At 35.8% G+C, this 19631-nt stretch overlaps 1 protein-coding gene across 12 annotated transcripts in view; it reads left to right on the top strand.

The window, feature by feature from the left end:
- Window positions 1-19631, top strand: part of MLLT10 (MLLT10 histone lysine methyltransferase DOT1L cofactor) — a 238176-nt gene that overhangs the window by 205894 nt on the left and 12651 nt on the right. For all 12 annotated transcript variants that reach the window (XM_045787333.2, XM_087857633.1, XM_045787325.2 and 9 more), the window contains 4 exons: window positions 2657-2835; window positions 13841-13958; window positions 15299-15371; window positions 18122-18276. In XM_045787333.2, coding sequence (XP_045643289.1) covers window positions 2657-2835; window positions 13841-13958; window positions 15299-15371; window positions 18122-18276 — 525 coding nt within the window. The remainder of the gene's footprint in view (window positions 1-2656; window positions 2836-13840; window positions 13959-15298; window positions 15372-18121; window positions 18277-19631) is intronic.

Genomic DNA, 19631 nt, shown 5'->3' with positions numbered 1-19631 from the left:
CAATGCTAACTTTACTATTCTTCTGACACCTGGATTTGTATCCACACCTGATTTTTCTGCTGAGCTTCAGGCTGGTCCTGTCCTGTTCTAGACTGTACAGGACTTCTGTGTTCCAGAGGCATCTCAGAGACTGTGATGATTAACCTGAACTTCACACTTGTGTTAAGAAGTGGTTTCAGTAGCTGTCAGTGTGAATCCTGATTCCACCATCTACTAGGTCACTAAGCAAATTATTTCTTTAAACTTCTGTTTGCTCTTGTGTGAAATGGGAGTAATGTTTACCTCATTGGCCTATTACGCCAGCACATATATTTACAGGCACCAGTGTGGTAACTATCCTACATAGAGTAACCAAATACTAGATGCTCCCAGTTGCCATTCCTGCTTCAGTGAGCGGTATCACCACTCCCACTTCCTGGTACTTAAGAGCCATCCTTGACTCTTCTTTCTTATTTATTCTTCAGGTTCTGTTAGGTACCAGTCCTATGAACTTTGCTTTTAGAATATCTCTTGACTCCCTATTACTTTAGTTTAATCTCTGTTTTTGCTCATTAGTATTATTGTAGCAACCCTTCAACAACTTTCTCAGTCTCTAAAAAGCCCCTCCCCAATTTAGTCTCAGCCTGTCTTGCTTAAACTTTGTCTGATCACACCAAGCTTCTGTTTACAATCCTTCAATAGCTTCCAGTTGTCTCTAAATTTTTAACATTTTGGCTTTTAATGTTCTTGATCTTATTCCTGCTTATTTTTTAGCCTCATTTCTTGTGTAAGCTACAGATGGTACTTACATGTTCTTATATTTCTTCCTTAAACCACCCTTCACCTCAGTTCTACAGCTCCTTTAGAAATTAGCTTTAAAAGCATCCATCTCTTCCAGTAAGTTTTTTGACCCTCATCCTCTCACTCCAGGTCTGGGTTAGATACCCGTTTTTATGTGCTCGGAGCCCCTAAGGATGTCTCTATCATAGCACTCTTCACAGTCTTTTGTAATAGTCTTTTTTTTCCCACTAAGCTTCTTGAAGGCGGAGACCACATATCTTGAATGGCTTTGTATCTCCAGGGCTTAGAATAATGTCTGGCAAACAGTGAGCTCTCAGATGTTTGCGGAATGGATGCATTTGTTGAATGAATAAATTATCTTTTTTTTTCTGGAGAAATTGTAGATATAAAAAGGATCCTAGGACCCTCGATTATAGTTGTAAGGCCTTTAAAAATGTCCCAATTCCTTTATTTCCCTTGTTTGAAGATTATGGGTGATTTTATATGTTATGAATCAATAACACTTATGTTGTTAAGAACAAAGTAAATTGTACTATTAATATAAATAATTGTTGCCTTCAAGGGCTATGGTCCCTCAAATTTTTTTATTTTTATTTTTTATTGCAACCCACTTAGAAAAAACCCATTTTTTTCTTGCTTTCCTCTTGTTACAGTGTCGAGTTCTTAGGATCTCATTGTCTCCCACCCTCCCAGGAGCCTTGGTTTATATCAAGATTTCTCAGCTTCCGCACTGTTAACACTATGAGCCAGATAATTCTTAGTTGTGAGGAGCTGTCATGTGCATTGTAAGATGGTTAGATCATCCCAGGCCTCTACTACCATATGTCAGTAGCGCCCCCTAGTTTTGACTACTAAAAATGTCTTCAGACAGCGTCACATGTCTCTGTGGAGCACACTTATCCCTGACCGAGAACCCTGCTGTTCTGTAGATTTCCATCTCTCACTTTGATCCTCAAAGAGCGTCTCCTCTGTGGAGCATAGGAGCACGATCTCCCGTCTTTACAAAACACAACAACCCACAGGTTTTTGTGTTTTTTTAGGGGGGGTAACTCCTCATTCCTCTTTACTTTTATTCATCATCTCTCGCCTTCCTCTTCCCATCCACTTTTCAGAGTGAATTATTTCACTCTCGTCTCCCTTTCTTCCTGGCTTATAACTCCATGTTGCCTCTGAAAATACTTCCAAACCTTCCATCTTCTTTTCCTAAGTTCCTGGAAGTGAATGTTACCCCCACCTAGTAGTTCACGTTGTCATTGTCTCTTAATCCTCTGCCCCCTTCCACCCCTACCCTACTCACCCCCCCCATTCAGTCATAAAGTCTGTTCATTCTACCTCTGGAATATCTCTAAATCCACTTACTGGTCTTTGAATCTCAAGTCTAGTTCTGTTCCGTTTTATTTTTTATATTGTAACCTGGGTGACCTTTCTGAAACATAGTCTCTTCCCATTTCAGACCTTCTTAATCAGCCCTTCTGGGGCTCTAGTATCTGCATTTTGAAAAGCTTACCAGGTGATTTTTATGCAACTCTAATTGCTTCATTCTCCCATTTAAGAAATATTTCTTTGCTTTTAGGAATTCTTAAAGAGCCCTTACTGTTATTTTTACAAGGCACTTCTTGATGTGGTCCCAGTCTATTGGCAAAGCCATTTTTGTTACAAAAAATTACTTTGGTTCTTTTAAACAAGTGTTTTGTGACAGGTCAGTATTTAGTCATTTAGTTATTGAAACATTATTTATGACCACCAATAAAATTTATCATTGAAAGGAGGGATCAGGAAGAAATGTGGGTATTCTAACTTAATGATTAATATTGTGTGTCTGTGACAGATTTGATGGCTAACTTATAAAATATTTAAATAATTTTTTTTCTTGCAGGTATTTATAACAGCAATGATGTAGCAGTATCATTTCCAAATGTAGTATCTGGCTCAGGATCTAGTACTCCTGTCTCCAGTTCTCATTTACCTCAGCAGTCTTCTGGGCACTTGCAACAAGCGGGAGCTCTCTCCCCCTCAGCGGCGTCATCTGCAGCCCCTGCTGTTGCTACAACTCAGGTAAATCGTTGTAGTGCTACGAAGTAACCTATAGGTGGATTTGTCATTTTTGAAATAGAGTTTGATTGGAGAAGAAAGAAATCAAACAGGGCTTCCTATAGGAATTTATAAAATATCCCCATTTGTTGTGACATGTTAGTGGAAATAATAGACATTTTTACATGATATTCATGAGAGAGGACAAAGGAATACATTGTCATTAACTGATTATTTTCAGTGTCTGAGTTTCTAATTTTGTCCTAATGATGTAAACTAGTAATTTGGTGCAAACTTCTCTTTTTTTTAAAAAGTAGGACTTAGTGGGGCGATTCATTGGCTCAGTCGGTAGAGCATGCAACTCTTGATGTCAGGGTTGTGGGTTCGAGCCCCAAGTTGGATATAGATATTACTTAAAAATAAAATCTTTAAAAGTAAAAAAGAAGTAAGACTTAGAAAATATGATCCAATTTTGGACTTTTATGGTTTTAAATATTCCTTTTATAATTTTAAAAATCGTAGAAATAATATATGATTATCTGCTATCTAAATTTTCGAAAACAGGTATAAGAGAGTAAAGGGATAAAGAGTGATTGATCCCTTAAAGTACTGTAGTGTTTTCCTCCTAGTGGGAAAGAAAGGATGTACATAAATATTGTAAATAAGTGATTTATGTTGGGGATTGTGCATTTATCCCTTTCCTTCTTGCATTATACAAATAGGACAATAAATAGGCAAAGCTGCACACACACACACACACACACACACACACACACACACTTTGCCAAAGGTAATTTAAAATTCCTTAAGTGTATATTTTTTTATTTGTTTAGAATTCTTTATCATTTTACTTTAATTTTATCCAGAGCTCTAGTAATAAGTCTCTTAGTGTTTGGAGAAATTTTTTAAGATTTTATTTATTTATTTATTTATTTATTTATTTATTTATTTATTTATTTTATTTATTTGAGAGAGAGAGCGCGCGTGCGCACGCAAGCAAGCGGGGGGAGGGAGAGAGACAGGCAAACTCTGCACTGAGTGCAGAGCCTGTCGTGGGGCTCGATCTCACGACCCATGAGATCATGACCTGAGCTGAACTCCAGAGTCCGGACACTTAACTGACTTAACCACTCAGGTGCCTCAGGAGAAATTTTAACAAAGACGAATTTCTAATTACAAACAATTAGCTAAGTAGGTTGTTTATAAGTTGCTGTAAACTTATACTTTATGTTTGTGTTCATAATTTTCATTGTACAGGCCTTTAGAATATATACATACTTTTTAATATTTTCTGTAAGCTGTACATCAAAGCACAGCATTAGTTATTTTTAAAGTATGTAACGGTGCAGTGCGAGCAGTCACCATTATGATTAGATTAGGTCAGGTATTGGAATAAACAACAGACAGTTCGGCACAGAAAACCAATGGCATGATTAGTGGTATAGTGTTGGAAAATGAAAGTTAACTATGTGGTGAACCTCTCAACCCGAATAAGGGGAGTTTGACTAATTTAGGAGAGTTTTTTGTAGCTCATTTCACTATCCTTGGTGAGGTAGCCAGCGTACCAGGGGTGTGGGGTTAGAGAGGGTGAAAGGATAAATGAGAGAATGGTTCTTGTAAATAGTTTCATCTCTTTTAATTAAGTGTAGCCATATGCTGTTGATAGCTTTCTATCCTTGGACAGAGTCTCACATGAACATTTTCAGTGTGCATTTTTCTTTTCTTTCTTTATAAAAGTCTGTTTTAATTACTCTCTGGTTAATTCCAGGCTGAATTAAGCAAAAATCTCATTTCTTCTCATTCATTATGTTTGTGGTTTTGGGGGTTGGCATTAGGGAGGTAGATGGGGGAAGTGGTGGTAAAGAGAAATTTATAGCTAGAGGGAAAATTCCACTTAACATATGACTCAACTGAAGAACAAAGAAATCATAGTTGCAAGTAATCCAGGATTCAGTCCAATTAAAATCCTTACTGTTTATCCTCTTTCCATGTTTCAGTAAGATGGGTCTCTTATAAATATGATCATCTAGTTAGACTCAAATGCTGCATGCTGAGACAACTGCATCTATGATTCTGTCTAGCAGTAAATGCTTTCTGCCTTCCAGCTGAAGCTTATTTAGCCTGGCTTATCTGGTGCTGCTGTAGCAACCATCAGTCTCCAGGCAACTGAGGCACATTGACCTCTCAGTTGAACTGAGTGCAGAACTACTTCAATTTAGCTGCCTGAGACAATAGTATTGGTATTGAATGTGCAAAATGTGAATTTTCTAGGCAATGTGCGAGGGAAACGATACAAAAATATTTAGAATAAATTGAATGTTTAGATAGGATTCTTAAAATTGTGATGTACTTTGTAATTGAATCTTCTCTTCACAATGACAAGTTTATTTCTGTTTAACTTTCACATAGGCCCCGTTTGTTTTCAAATTGAACAAGTCATTGTGCTTAGGTAATCAAATGGTAGTCTCTTATTTAGGGTTTCTTTATAGGTAGTTGATGAACAATGCTATAAGTGGGTTAATTAAAATTACCAATATTTAAAATGTTATTATAGAAGTATTGTTACAATTTTTAAGAAAACCATCACACCAGCAAGCAAATATTTTAAAAAATATAAATCAGAGAATGGGAATGTTAAATTTGAATGACGTTTTGACCCCTTAATTTCCCCCAAAAAACTTAATGAAAGTAGTAGTTTTTAGTGACTGGCTTGGTGCCCCCAGGATGAAAATCCAGAGGTCATTCTTGATCTTTCTGGCCTTGGATTTTTAAGTAAGATAGACAGGCCTCTTGTTTGGCTTATTTGCTGTCTTAAGAATTGTTCCCTCAAAAGTGGTCAGGGAGGTAAGATCAGGAAGAGCTTAGTAGAAATTAAAAACTGAGAACAGAATTGTGCTTTTAATGGAGGAAAAAGGAGACACTTGTAAAATGGTAGGGAAAACATAGCAGCCCTAATTTGAGAAAAAACTTTTAAAAATGTTTGATAACCTAGTTTTATATTCTTCAGTGTTAAATCCTTTTGTTTTATTTGATATATTTGTTTTTAGAGTAATTATTCTTTCGCAGATAACAGCAATATAGTTAATAGTTTCTTAATATTATTAGAAGGTAGAACTATTGTCCATGTGATTTTTTTTTTAAATGATGTGCTCTGCCCTTGTGTCATGAGTAGAGGTATAAATTAGTTTCTGTAGGTGTGTCGTTAATTTTTCATTTTGCCTTTCAAATTCCACTCCGTCTCCTAGTTCTGCATTCATTCTGTTTGTCTTTTGGGAAAATTCAGATGCTTTTGTTTGAAGGATGATTCCCTTAATAGAAGAATTTAAAACTGAATGTGATGAAAAATGGTTGTATTACATTATTTTCTGCATTCTGGATTTTGCCTTTGGGCACAGTCCTCATGTGGATTTTCTGGTTCCTTGTTTACTCTGTGTTACTATTATAAAAAATAAATTTAAAAATAATTTAAATGAAGGAACTTTTAAGGTTTATTTATGTGATATTTAGTAATTGCAGATGTTTAAGTATTTTTAATGTACAGTTAATGACTAATGTTTTGCACATTTCTGTGAGCTTTGAATACTTCGTTTTGCAATATGATAACTTCAGTCAGCTTTGAATACTTCAGTCAGCTTTGAATACTTCGTTTTGCAATATGTTAACTTTGGGGTGTGTGTGTGTGTGTGTAGGGAGTTGTCTTAGCTGTAGTAGTCCTCTGTTTCCTTTCATATGATGTCTGCACTTCCATTCTGTTCATGAAAATGGTTCAGTTTCGCAGGCAGATAGACTTGACTTCAGAGGATCTCTGACTTGATTGGTCAGAATGAAAGTTTCTTTTATATTTTAAATAATTTCATAATGACTTGTAATTTTAAGGACGTTAACATTCTGAGCAAAATAACTTTGTATAAATGCTTTGTAATGTCACTTATTGTTGGCTGATCAAAAGGTTAAGTAACTATGCAACATCACATTTCTAGTAAGTAAGTGGTGGAACTAAGTTTGGAAGGAAGGCAGTCTGACTCCAGAGTCTGATCTCTGGTTTACTAATCATTACCATAAAACTGGATTTCCCAATGATGTGCCTCTGTGTCAAGACGTATCTCTTTGAAAAACATTGTTAGGAATTTCACTGTGTCCATTTGTGTGACACAATGCCAAATAGCAGAAATTTGAGTCAGAAATCTTGGATTCCAGCAGCTTTGCTACTCACTAGTGTGACTATGAGTAGGTCTTTTTAATTTTGTCAATTTTTTTCGTACGTAAAATCAAATACTTTAAATACCTGTCCTACCTGCTATGAGGACTGATATGTTATGAAGATCAAATGAGAATAAATACTTTGTAGACCATAAAGTACTCTGGATTTAATGGTTATTACAATGGTATTACAATTATTATAGGACTCTTAGTTTCAGCTGATACAGAAACAGCCTGTTTACCGGTGAGATAAATTGTACAGAAACACTTGTTACTAAAAAGAGTATTAAAATTTTTTCTGTTAAAATATATAATTCCATGTTAACATAGATTTGTGAATTTTAGCCATTTTAGGTTCAGCTGTTGACTGAGGTCTTTCCAGTTCTTAAATTATTTCAATAGCTGCTTTGGTCCTGGGGGACTTAATTTTTTCTGCAAAAGATGGGTGATATATTGATTAGGTATTAACCAATTAGGAAACCTGCTTAGAATTGGATGGTTATTCTGTACAGTCCTGTTGTCCAATCATGAGTGTTCAGTGATGATTTAACAACAATTTAATCCCTCCCACTACTTTATAGAAACTCAATTGTGGGGCATTTCAGCATTAGCCTAAACAATGGTTTTGAATACGTTAAGCTCCTAACAATTAGGGAGCAGTTTGGGGCATTGAATAATGTGGAATGATGCAATTGAACCTGACAGCTTTAACAGTCAGCCTACTCATGGGACCTGAAAGTTGTTCACACTTGGTTTCATCTCTCATCACACACTGAGTATTAAAGCCTTACTGGTGGGAGCTGACACAGAATGGGGTCTGTTATCAGAATATGTTTCATAGTGCAAAGTTTGGATTGAGTTGGAGAATATATGAAACTTTGCATTGTTCTCTGATTTTTCCTGGAAACTTTTCTAGTCAAATTGTGTTTGCAAATTGAAAAAATATATAAATTATCATTAAAATATTTGAATCCCTACATTATATTGGCAGTATTGCTATGTTCTTATAGACTACATAGATTAAAATATAATTGCATAATGAGACATTTATACTATCTAGTTTTTCTTAAGGAAATAGGTTTTAATCTTTGAAATATAGCTGTGTTAATATCAAAATATAATCAATAAATGATATTCTCTGACGATGTTGATGGAAAATATGGAAGTCATAATAGCATATGAAAATAATTTTTAAAATAAGCTAAAATTTAAGTACTTACCATGTGGCAAGAATTCTTTATAAGCCCTATATACTAGCTCAGTTAATTCTCTCAGTATTCTTATGAGGTAGGTGCTATTATTAGTTCCATTTTTACCCATGGAAATTGAAGGCAAAGAGGGTTAGCACCTTGCCCAAGGTGAGAAAGCTTGATTTGTGGCAGATACAGTGATGATGAAAAGTTTTTTCTTCTAAGATTGTATATGAAATCGAAAATTTAAAAGTAATATTCAGTTTAGTGAGTCTGACAAGATTTTGGATGAATGTATTTTTAAATCACGTCAGGGTTGGGACGCTTGAAGAAACAGCTCTCCTGTGTTTTAGAGCTTGTTTGACTTCAGTGTTTATTGACAGGTTAATTGTGCATTTAAAAAATGCTTGCTATAACCCCTTCCTTCTGATGGAGGGTAAGAAGTTTCCTATACACTTCTTTTTTTTTTTTTTTAAGATTTTATTTATTTATTCGACAGAGATAGAGACAGCCAGCGAGAGAGGGAACACAACCTGGGGGAGTGGGAGAGGAAGAAGCAGGCTCATAGCAGAAGAGCCTGATGTGGGGCTCGATCCCATAACGCTGGGATCATGCCCTGAGCTGAAGGCAGATGCTTAACCACTGTGCCACCCAGGCGCCCCCCTCTACACTTCTAGATGATGTATTGCTGTGATACTTACAGAGGTGAAGTTTTTATAGGTTATGTTCTCTCAATCTTAATTTTTTTTGTTTATTCTTTATTATTCTGCCTTTACCAACATTAGGGAGAAAAAACCCTAAAGGAAAACATCCGGTTTTAAGTCTGATATTCAAATAACTGAGAGGCTTTAGCCTGACTCTTTTCTCCTCCACAACTAACTCTTTCAGAAGGGGCCAAGTGCCTAGGAATTTGGTAAGGTTACTTTACAACTAGAGTTCTTTTAAAAACTTCTCTATGGTCATAAGCAGACATTTGGAATATAGGAGTGAACTGTTATCAACAGGGGAAATTTCAAGCTGAAATGTCATTTTAATCTTGTTAATATATTTTTTTTAAAGATTTATTTATTTATTTATTTGACAGAGATAGAGACAGCCAGCGAGAGAGGGAACACAAGCAGGGGGAGTGGGAGAGGAAGTAGCAGGCTCCTAGCGGAGGAGCCTGATGTGGGGCTTGATCCCATAACGCTGGGATCATGCCCTGAGCTGAAGGCAGATGCTTAACCGCTGTGCCACCCAGGCGCCCCCTAATCTTGTTAATATTTTAATATGGTCTGTGAATCTACTTAGGAAACACTAAATTTCTTTGATTTGCTTTGAATTTGAATACTGCCATGGTAGAGACCTGCATTATCTTCCTAGATGTTTTAGCATAATAACTTATTCTAAGTTTGCTTAGGATTGTTTGACTCAGGCACCTAAACGTATTATTTTTCCAAAGTGGCTTAAATTTACCTCAATAATTATTCAATTTATTCTTACTCTACTTGCCTTTGGGTCCATCTTGTAAAATAATTGTACTTCTCTTAGTGAGGCTTTTACTAAAGTATTAGAATACGTGTCATATAACATCTTGAGTAGAAGTGGTCCCTTTCAATTATTAATCTTGAGAAGGAAACAAAAAAGTCTAAGATATGTATTGGAAGTTAAAGCAGAAGTTTATTATGGCAATATGAACTTATAATATTTATTACATGTTTTTATCTTGATCTAACACCTGTCTTCACATGTTGAGTAGATGATATTTCAGTGGGACACTATGAAGTCAAGTAACCAGTTTGTTTTAGAACCTTTTTTTTTTTTTTAAGATTTTATTTTTATTTATTTGATAGAGAGAGTACTAGCAGGGAGAGGCAGAGGGAGAAGCAGACTCCCAGTTGAGCAGGGAGCCCGATTCGGGGCCGATCCCAGGACCCTGAGATCATGACCTGAGCCGAAGTCAGCTGCTTAACCGACTGAGCCACCCAGGCACCCCATAATCATTTTTTTGTTTGTTTTAACTTCTTATTTTAAATTAATTATAGATGTATATAGAAAAGTTGCAAAAGTAGAGTTCCCATATATCATGATATCTTTGACTCAGCTTCCCCAGAGTTAACAATTCATACTTACAGTGCCAGTAGATTCAAGGAGGATCTCTGCTCCTGAGTTAGCCATTCTCCTTACCTGGGCAAGATAAAATTAAAATGTCCTAAGGTAGGTACTTCTCTCCAAAAAGAATTGCCAGTTTTTTATACCAGGTCTTCTGAAGCAGGCTTATGGTGTATTAATAATTGGCTTTCAATGCACTTTGAAACATTCATTTCCAAAGTATGCTGTGGAAGAAGTGTGTATATTTCCTTTATTCCAGATTTCTCTTACAGTGAAAGCTTTCAATGCCCTTTATGCTTCTTAACCAGTGTTTCTTTATTTACATGGATTTCCTTCTATCCCCCAGAATCTTAGTGCTTTCACTTATTAAAAATAGAAATTTTTGAGTCTACAAGATGTCTGACGTTATGTGTATGCTTTCCTCAAGAAGTCACAGCCCCCACCCCCCGCCCTGCTTACCCTTCTTCATTGCTACTAAGTTTTTCACTAAACCGATGGGGTTTCTTGGCCCTGAGTTGGCAACAGAGTTATCATGGGTTCCCAACATTAACCCTTCTAAACATCATTGCAGAAGTATTGGCTAAGCAGTGTCAGACATTTGTGGATTCTTTAGTAACTCATGTTACCACTTAAAATGATATTATTAATGATTTGAGTTTTATTTTTTAAATTTTTTAATTTTATTGTTTTTTTATAATAATATTTTTTATTATATTGTTAGTCACCATACAGTACATCCCTGATTTTTGATGTAAAGTTCCATGATTCATTAGTTGCGTATAACACCCAGTGCACCATGCAATACGTGCCCTCCTTACTACCCATCACCAGCCTATCCCATTCCCCCACCCCCAATGATTTGAGTTTTAATGTAGAGTGGTTTAGATGTTTTAACACACCACAAAATGCTACCTGATAAAATTAATAACTTTTAATCTCTTTCCAAAGTTTCTGGTTTCAATAAATGCAATAATTTTTAAAAAAACAAACTACCAGATAATTTTTACTCATTCAGGGAATTTGGGGAATTGGTCATTTAGGATAAGGAAGAATGTATTCCCATTTTAGGTTTTTATTTTATTATTAATTTTACTTTTGCTTGCCACCTTTATAAAATACAGACTTTCCTTTGTTTGGAATTATGCTAACTATTTATCTTCTTCCTGATGGTGGTCATTATGCAGATCAGTTACCGTGCAGTACTGCTTTGCGTTGTGATCTTGTAGTATGGGAGCCAATGTGTGATAGAGTAACTAAGATAATTTGAAGACTGCATCAAAAAATGTGAAGCTAATAAGGATAAATATAAAGCCCTTGCAGAAAGAGCCCTTCCTGAAAAAAAGTGTTTTTCTGAGGAGTAGGATTTTTGATTCTTACCAAGAGACTAAGGCATCTCATAAAACTGATAATTGGAACTGAAAAAGTGGTCCAACTGGTATAATATTAGTTATGTTTCAACCCTTATAGATGACTGCATGAAAAAGGGGAGGCAGAAGGCTAAGATACAGATGCCGAGGCATTTAGATGTCCATGTTCCGTGAGCACCACTTTAGCAGCACTCTGGAATATGCTGTCAGTCTTGCTCATATTTTTCTCTTTCTTCTTCTACTGTTAGCTGTTGATTACTGCTGCCAACAAATGTCTCAAGAACTGACTTTTCTTCCTCTTTCTAATTAATTTTCTACTTCTCATCTTTTATATGCTTATTTAGATCTTTTTAGAATTATATCTAGAATAACAGCAAATTGGTTCTGCAAAGGATATTTTTTAAGTACATGGTACCTGAGATGTTTACACATGGGACTGGTAACATCTGGTCTTTCTGTTTGTCTGTTTGGTGATTTTTCTTACCCTAAGTTATTTTAGGAGTAGCCAAGATTTCCAGGTAGTTGACTTCTGGAGATGTAGAAAAATCTTAAGTATATTTCCATTTATGAACTTTGTATTTTAGTATGCTGTACTACTAAATACATGGTAAGTGTCTGGTATGATCTTGAGGTTAAAATTACGCCTTACCTTTTCCTGAGGGCTAATTGATCATTAAAGAAGACTTTACAGTACAAACTTATTGACTTTCTATAACATCTTTAATAAGAGGAAAAATGAAACCGAAAATTGACGAATTAAACTTAGACATGAAAGAATGAGCTAGAAAATATACCCTTTGAGACATGGAAAACAAGGACAGGATTCTACATCACAGACTATTTCTGTGAATTGTAAAGTCCAATTTTCATGCCCAGTAAGTTGGCTAGAGGCCATATATAATGTCAGGGTCTGAGTCTTTCCAGAAACACAGTTTATTTTCTGTAATATTTCCTCGTTATAACCACTGTGTTATGTTGGTCTCCTGTGTGCAGTTGTGCATGTTAGAGTGTTCCCCATCTTTTGTTTTGCTCTTATTCAACTTCTTTATATTAGAAGTGCTTCAGTCCTTTGACATTATTTTCCAAAATTCTGTTCTGAAATAACTATATAATGATTTCATTTTTATAAAGCTTAAGTTTGATTTCATTCATGAAAAGGAATATGAAGTCCACTTAAAAAATTTGTGGTTCTGTTAAATCTGAAAAGTATTTCAGGCAAATACTAGTAATAGCCTTCTTTGAGTAACAGTATTTTGTGTACAAGAGATTTGCTCCCAAAATGCCACATTTTAAGGTTATAATATTCTTAGAAAGTGGGAGAAAGTATTCACATCAAAGAAGGCATTTTTATTACATTGGATTACGCAAGACTTTGGCCAGCCTCCTTAGCTTCATCTGTTTAAGGGTTCATTTTCGCTTGTTTGGCACCAGTCCCAGTAGAGGCCTTCAGAATTGTGGTTAGCAACATGAATGAATTACAAACTTTGGACCAGCTCTCCAGTTAGTGGAGCTGGCTTCCTGCCAAAAAGACAGTGCCTTATATGGGGTCAGGGCAAAGCTGTGATTCGTTGAGCTCTGCATTGTATAGAAAACATACTTGTGATGCCTGTTTGCTTTCTTTTAAAATAAAAACAAAACAAAACAGAAAAAGCAGCAGGCTTCCAAGTCTATCAAAATAGGAAGTAACAGAATAGTGTGCAGGTTTTACTAATGACAGAGTTAAGCAATGGAAATATAGCTCTGTATAGTTAAAATACTAAAAGTAGAAATTGGACCTTTTGACCTCCTTCGCCAGCCTGTGATGTAAGAGATGAAGCATTTGTTAGACATCTGTTGTCTACCTGCCCTTATTTTGTAAATGGTTTAATAAGATTAAATAATTAGTCATATGTTCACATGGTTACCATGCCATTGGGTTTTGTTAGTGACTAGATACTTTGAAATTAAAGCAAGAATAACCTTATGCCAGTCTTAATTTTTCAAATTTGGAATTCTGTAACTTTTCAAAAATTGAAATGTTGGAATGGTAAAACAAGTAAAAATGAAATTTGCTCTTCAGAAAGTCAGGAATGTTTGCTTATATTCTTAGGTTGGACAAAATAGTTACTAGGTCTTTTAGGAGGAAAAATATGAAGGTATTTTCAATTACATTCGTTTATCTTGGTCATTCTTTACATTTAGGCAAATACCCTCTCTGGATCTTCGCTTAGTCAAGCACCATCTCATGTGTATGGCAGTAGATTAAATCCAAGCTCATCAATGGCAGCTCTCATAGTTCAGTCTGAAAATAATCAAACAGGTAAGTTTTCAGCAAATTTTAAATTCTCCCCCAGTGTAATTCCCCCACCCCCATTGGCTCATTTTCTTGGAAAAGTCTAAAGGTGTGGTTCATATAGGGTTGTGCCTCCCCCCCCCCCCCCCCGAAGAGTCACAGTTGGAAGTAAATAGTGTGCTGTGCTTCAGAATTGTGACGTCTTTCTGCTGTCTGCAGTGTACGTGTTTCAGCAGAGCCATCCGCGGGCAGGGGCGCAACAACGTCTCCTGTGACTTTTCTGATTGATGTGTTCAGTTCTCAGTTCTGTGCAATGAAAGTAACGTAACACTGGGCTTTTCTGTGAATAGCCTAAACCTTTATTTGCATAATTCATGAAATTGCATTACACAAACTTGGTTAAAAAAAAATCCTGTTAAAGAATTTCTACAGTGTTTAGTAATCCTGTGAATTTTTACCAGTTGACATTTTGTAGCATTTGCCTCTTATACCGTTTTAATGAGCCACTGGATTTGCTTTGTTTCATTCCATCCTTAAGGATTTGTTGACATGTCCAAGTAGTCATGCCTGTTTGGGGGAAGGGAATGGGTTTAGCAGTTCACCAAGAATGGATCAGTCATGTCTTTACCCTCTAAGGGTCAGAGGTTACCTGACTCAGAATAAGGGGGGGGGGGGGAGGACAACCTTGAAAGAGGCCAGATAGGGTGATTTTAGAAGGAACTGACTGTAGGAGAAATACAAGTTACTTTTCAAGCAGAGATATTCGGTGTTATCTAAGAGTTATTTTGAAGAAATTAATTTTTTCCTTTCTAAGTACAGAATATTCCTACTTGTTTTTGTCAACTTAAATTTTTAGTGTTTAATTTTATTCTTGGTGTGAGGATCCATGTAATATATGTAATTTTAGTTATGGTGTGTGACTCTATGTAATAATACATTATGCATTTTATGACTTGTCTTGGGATGCAAAGTGTTAAAAAATACAAAGCATAAGGATTTGCTGTGATAAGCATACAGATTAGCTGTCCACAGCTGTGATTCATTACTTTAACCGTAGAAATTAAAAGTGGCTGAGGGGAGGGTACTGCAAATGCAAACCACGCTTCTGTGCTGTAAAATTGAAAGGAATGAAAGAAGGGAACATAATCCACGGCCTTCTACACCCACAAAAACGTGTAGGGACAACGCCTTACATGCCACAGTTCAGCAATTCTGAACTAGCTACATACTAGATCTTCTACTTTCATAGTAACTGCAAAGATAGTGGTAAAGGTTTTATGTATGTTTTAGGAAAAATCAGGGCAAGAGCTTAAAACCTCTTATCTAGTGAGAGTCACTTTATCAGCTATGAAATATTTACACTGCAGATCAAGATCTTGGAGACAATAGCCGCAGCCTTGTTGGCAGAGGAAGCTCGCCCCGAGGAAGTCTCTCACCACGGTAAGCGCTATTTACTCTGCAGAGTATAGGCAAAGGAAACATTTTGAGATTTGGAAACTTCTTTATCTCCTATCAGAGCATACATTTGTGAGGCTGTAAAAGCATTCTGTAGATAAGAAGCATGTCTGGACTGTCAAGAAAAATGATTCTAAATTAATTTGAATATTGAAGACATGGTTAGATTTCTAAGCTTTTAAGAAGATGTCCCTTTTCTTAGATTTCCAATCAGTTTCAACTCTCTTGTTTTTATCATTTGTCTGTTTAGCTGCTGGTACTATTAAATACATTAATTTGGCTAATTCTTTTTGGTCATAAAATAGTCTTTAAACCTGTTAAAGGCACAAGACTCAAGGCTTTCAACTTTGGATTCCAGTTTTGACGCTGTTGTGGGCAAAGCACTTAACCCTTTTGTCTCAAGTTCCTAGCTCTTGGGGCTCATTTCAAAAATCCCTCTAGTTCTTGGGGCACCTGGTTGGCTCAGTCAGAAGAGCATTCAGCTCTTGATCTTGGGGTCTTAAGTTTGAATCCCACATTAGGTGTAGAGATTACTAAGAAAAAGATAAACTTTTGAAAAAAAAAATCCCTCTAGTTCCTAAAATTGTTTGAATCAAAGTATAACAAATTATTACAGTCTGTGAAATGGTTGTAGATACTATATGATAGAATTTAGGTACCTTGTGTAATGTATTTAAGGTTTTTCCTGTTAGCGTTCTTACCACAATTCTATGGAAAGGGTTGAATTTCTCTGAGCATGGTCTAAGTGCCCCACATCATCTGTTCTCAGTGGGCAGTATGGCAGAAGGGAATATTGTATTAATTTATAGAACCAGTGGAACTTTAGGCTGTGGCTCTCTTTTTATTAATTGTATTCTACTTTCAATTTCTGTACCTTCTTTCAGTTTGTTTTCTCTCTGCTCTCTAATTTTGCAAACTCTGCCTCAAGTGTGGTTAGAGTGGGTGAGAATGGAGAACAGCAGGAGGTAAAAGCCCATTCTGGAGTCTTTTTTCAGTTATGGGAAATGAACATTTTTCAACTATGGGAACTTAAAAATTCATTAAAAATTTAGATTTTTATGCAGTGATACCGTGAATATCTGTTATTATGTTGCTGATATATTGGTAATGTCTTAAGGAACATCTTTATCATTAGATTAGTTCAGTAACCTCTAATTTTGCTATTTTCTAGAAAGTGGTACATCCAGTAGTGTCTTTTCCTACAAAATTCCTGGGTGATCTAAAAATAGTATTATTTTCCCTAATTGAACTCTGGAGGAGATGAAATATTCCTTCTTTTCCAACTAGGAATCTGAAGCATACACTGATAACATCAACTCACTAATCTATAATTTTATGCTGTGATTATTTCTGTACTATTTAATTCTCTTTTCGAAGAAAACTAATGGGCTTTTGCTCATGTGTTTAGTGGAGGAAGCATTTCTGTGTTCCCTTCTTAAGCCTAAAATATCCTCGAAGCTACCTAGAAATTTTGTAAGATCTCTCAGTGCTATTTTGCGTAGCACAGTTCTTAGTCTTTCATTAGCTAAATGGATAAAACATTTAAAAGAATAAATTTTACCAAATTATTTTTAGCATATATTTCTAACTTTATATTACCATTTAAAAATCAGCCTGAAATGTAATAACCTCAATTATCATGGCATCATACACTATTTGGAGAGGGATGGTCAACTGTATGGAGCACGTGATGTTTGCGTGTGGAATAAAAAACCTCGTTTGTTTAACTTGTTGAGAGAGATTTGGTAGAGAAGCACACTGCAGCGGCGGCTTTTAGAAGACCCGAGCCGCACCCAGCTCTCCGCCCTTCACCAGCAGCCTGTCTTTGCACAAGTCTCTGAAGCCCCATCGTGTTTCCTCATATAGAAATGGAACCAATAAGACGGGTTTTGACTTCTCACTAGTTGTTATGAAGATCATATGAGGTAGTTAGTTATGTGGAAACACTTTGGAAAGTCTAAAGCCCTTTTTACTAATGTATTACATAAGTGTGGAGGCTGGAGAGCAGAAATGGCCACGTGTACTAATTTAAAACAAAAAATGGATGAGAGACCATTCATGTTCATCTTAATATAAGTAATATTTGTTTTGGAAGACTTGATTAAGTTATTACCACTTGAAGTACAGATCCAAGGCATTTTAGAAAAAAATTGTATAAAGGGTTCAGCTAAAAATTACTTTGGTCTTGCTAATGCTCCTTAATCCTGTAAATACTAGAAAATCCATATTTTTTTTACTTTATAACAAAAGGCTCCTTCAGAATTATTAAAAATTTCTTTTTACTGATAATTGAGATTCTCTCGGTTGTAAATTAAAATGCTTTCTATATTATTATAATTGTACAGTGTTATTCTGATATTTTGTATATTAAAATAGGATCGTGGAACTCTTCTCTTCTGGCTGATTATTTTAAAGTTTTCTAATACTGTATTTCCCCCTTTTGTCTAAAGCTATATCAGGTTCTTTTACAGCCTATTTCAGAGATTATTGGGGGAGGTGTTTATATTTCCTAGTGGTTTTTAATTGCTGAGTATATAGACAGCTATTCCCCTGATTTTATAATTTGGGGAGGAAGAATGGTAATTACTCAATTTTAGGGTGGATTATGGTTTTATCATTCTTCCAGCATAGGCAGCCTGGAGTTAGAAGACTTTTACAGGGAAAGGGTCAGCATAAGGTAAGAAATGTGAATGCACTCTCTTTCTGTTTAACCCGAGAATTAATATTTTCAACAGATCTCCTGTAAGCAGCTTACAAGTTCGCTATGATCAACCGGTCAACAGCAGTTTGGAAAATCTGCCTCCAGTAGCAGCCAGCATAGAACAGCTTTTGGAGAGGCAGTGGAGTGAAGGACAGCAGTTTTTATTAGAACAGGGTACTCCTAGTGACAGTAAGTATTCTTTTCATGTCTTTAAAAGATGGATGGACAGCCAGATGGATGGATAAATGCAGCAGTCACACTTCATCAATAGCAGTGAAATTATGAAATATGTTTTATATAATATGGAAAGAAAGTAGTGTAGTGGATTAATAGAGCCAATTCTACAGTTTTACCACTGAACTTGAATCCTCTTTACCTGTTATTAACGATATGATCTTGGGCAAGTTTCTTCATGTGTACTTTATCTCCCATTTGTAGAGTGGGAATAATAATGTACCTGTATCATAGTGTTGTTTTGATCATTAAATGGCATGAAAACCATGAAGAACATTGCCTAGCTCATAGTAAGCACTTACCTGTTTAGTGGTTATTGTTACTGTTTTGAATTATTTTAATATTGGTACGATGTTCTTAGCAGTTTTTAAATTTTATGAAAATACATGAGTTATATCTTCTCTTAGCTTAATTGTTTGAAGAAAACTTAGCTTACCTCTGGAGAATTCATTTTTAAAAATGCATTTCACCAGGGGCGCCTGGGTGGCTCAGTTGGTTGAATGTCCAACTCTTGGTTTCAGGTCATGATCTCAGGGTTCTGAGATCAAGCCCCGCATCAGACTCCTCACTCAGTGGGAAGTCTGCTTGAGTTTCTCTCTCCCTCTCCCTCTGCCCGTGCCCCCCTGCCCCAAAATAATTTTGAAAAAGTAAAATAAAAATGCGTATAGTCAAGTACAGCCAACTGTCTTCTTAATTTTAGAATTTGTATGAGAAAGTATAAGAATTACTAAATTATCTATATCTTGTATGTTATATGTCATTAACTTATAAAATTATGTAATATATGTACTTTATATACATATTTAGTATTTTTCAGTGTTAAGTATTAGGGAGGATCATGGGTGAAAAATGCCAAAAAAGCAAAGTTACTATAAGTGACAGTTAGCTGGGGAAGTGGCCTTTTGTTAAGGATATATATTTTGGGGGAAAAAATAGGTAGTTTTTATAATTTTGGTATATAGGCTTTTACAGCTTTATTGTATCAAAATAAAACATTTTACTTATTGTTAGTAGACAAGTGCTGCAAATTGGTATTTTGGGGAGTTTTTTGGTGTTTTGTTTTATTTTTTATGAATGGTGCCTTGACGAAAAATGCTAATTGTGAGGAAATTCATGCCAGGATAATCCTTTAAACGTGATAGCTGGAGGACAGGTTTAGCGTAGTCTTATTGCATCTCATTTGGGTACACTGAGGGTTTCTTTGTAGCATCTTGAAGAGGAGGGATAAAAGTTAAGTCCTTGGGTGATGACCATATATGTCTGTACCGCTTCACGTATGTCTTCTGAAGGCCCTGAGGGCATGTTAAACA

This window comes from Ursus americanus, chromosome 31, assembly GCF_024610735.1.
Source record: "Ursus americanus isolate L20-20 chromosome 31, mUrsAme1.1.p, whole genome shotgun sequence".
NCBI classification, from domain to species: domain Eukaryota; kingdom Metazoa; phylum Chordata; class Mammalia; order Carnivora; family Ursidae; genus Ursus; species Ursus americanus.
This window is presented reverse-complemented; position numbering and strand designations above follow the sequence as displayed.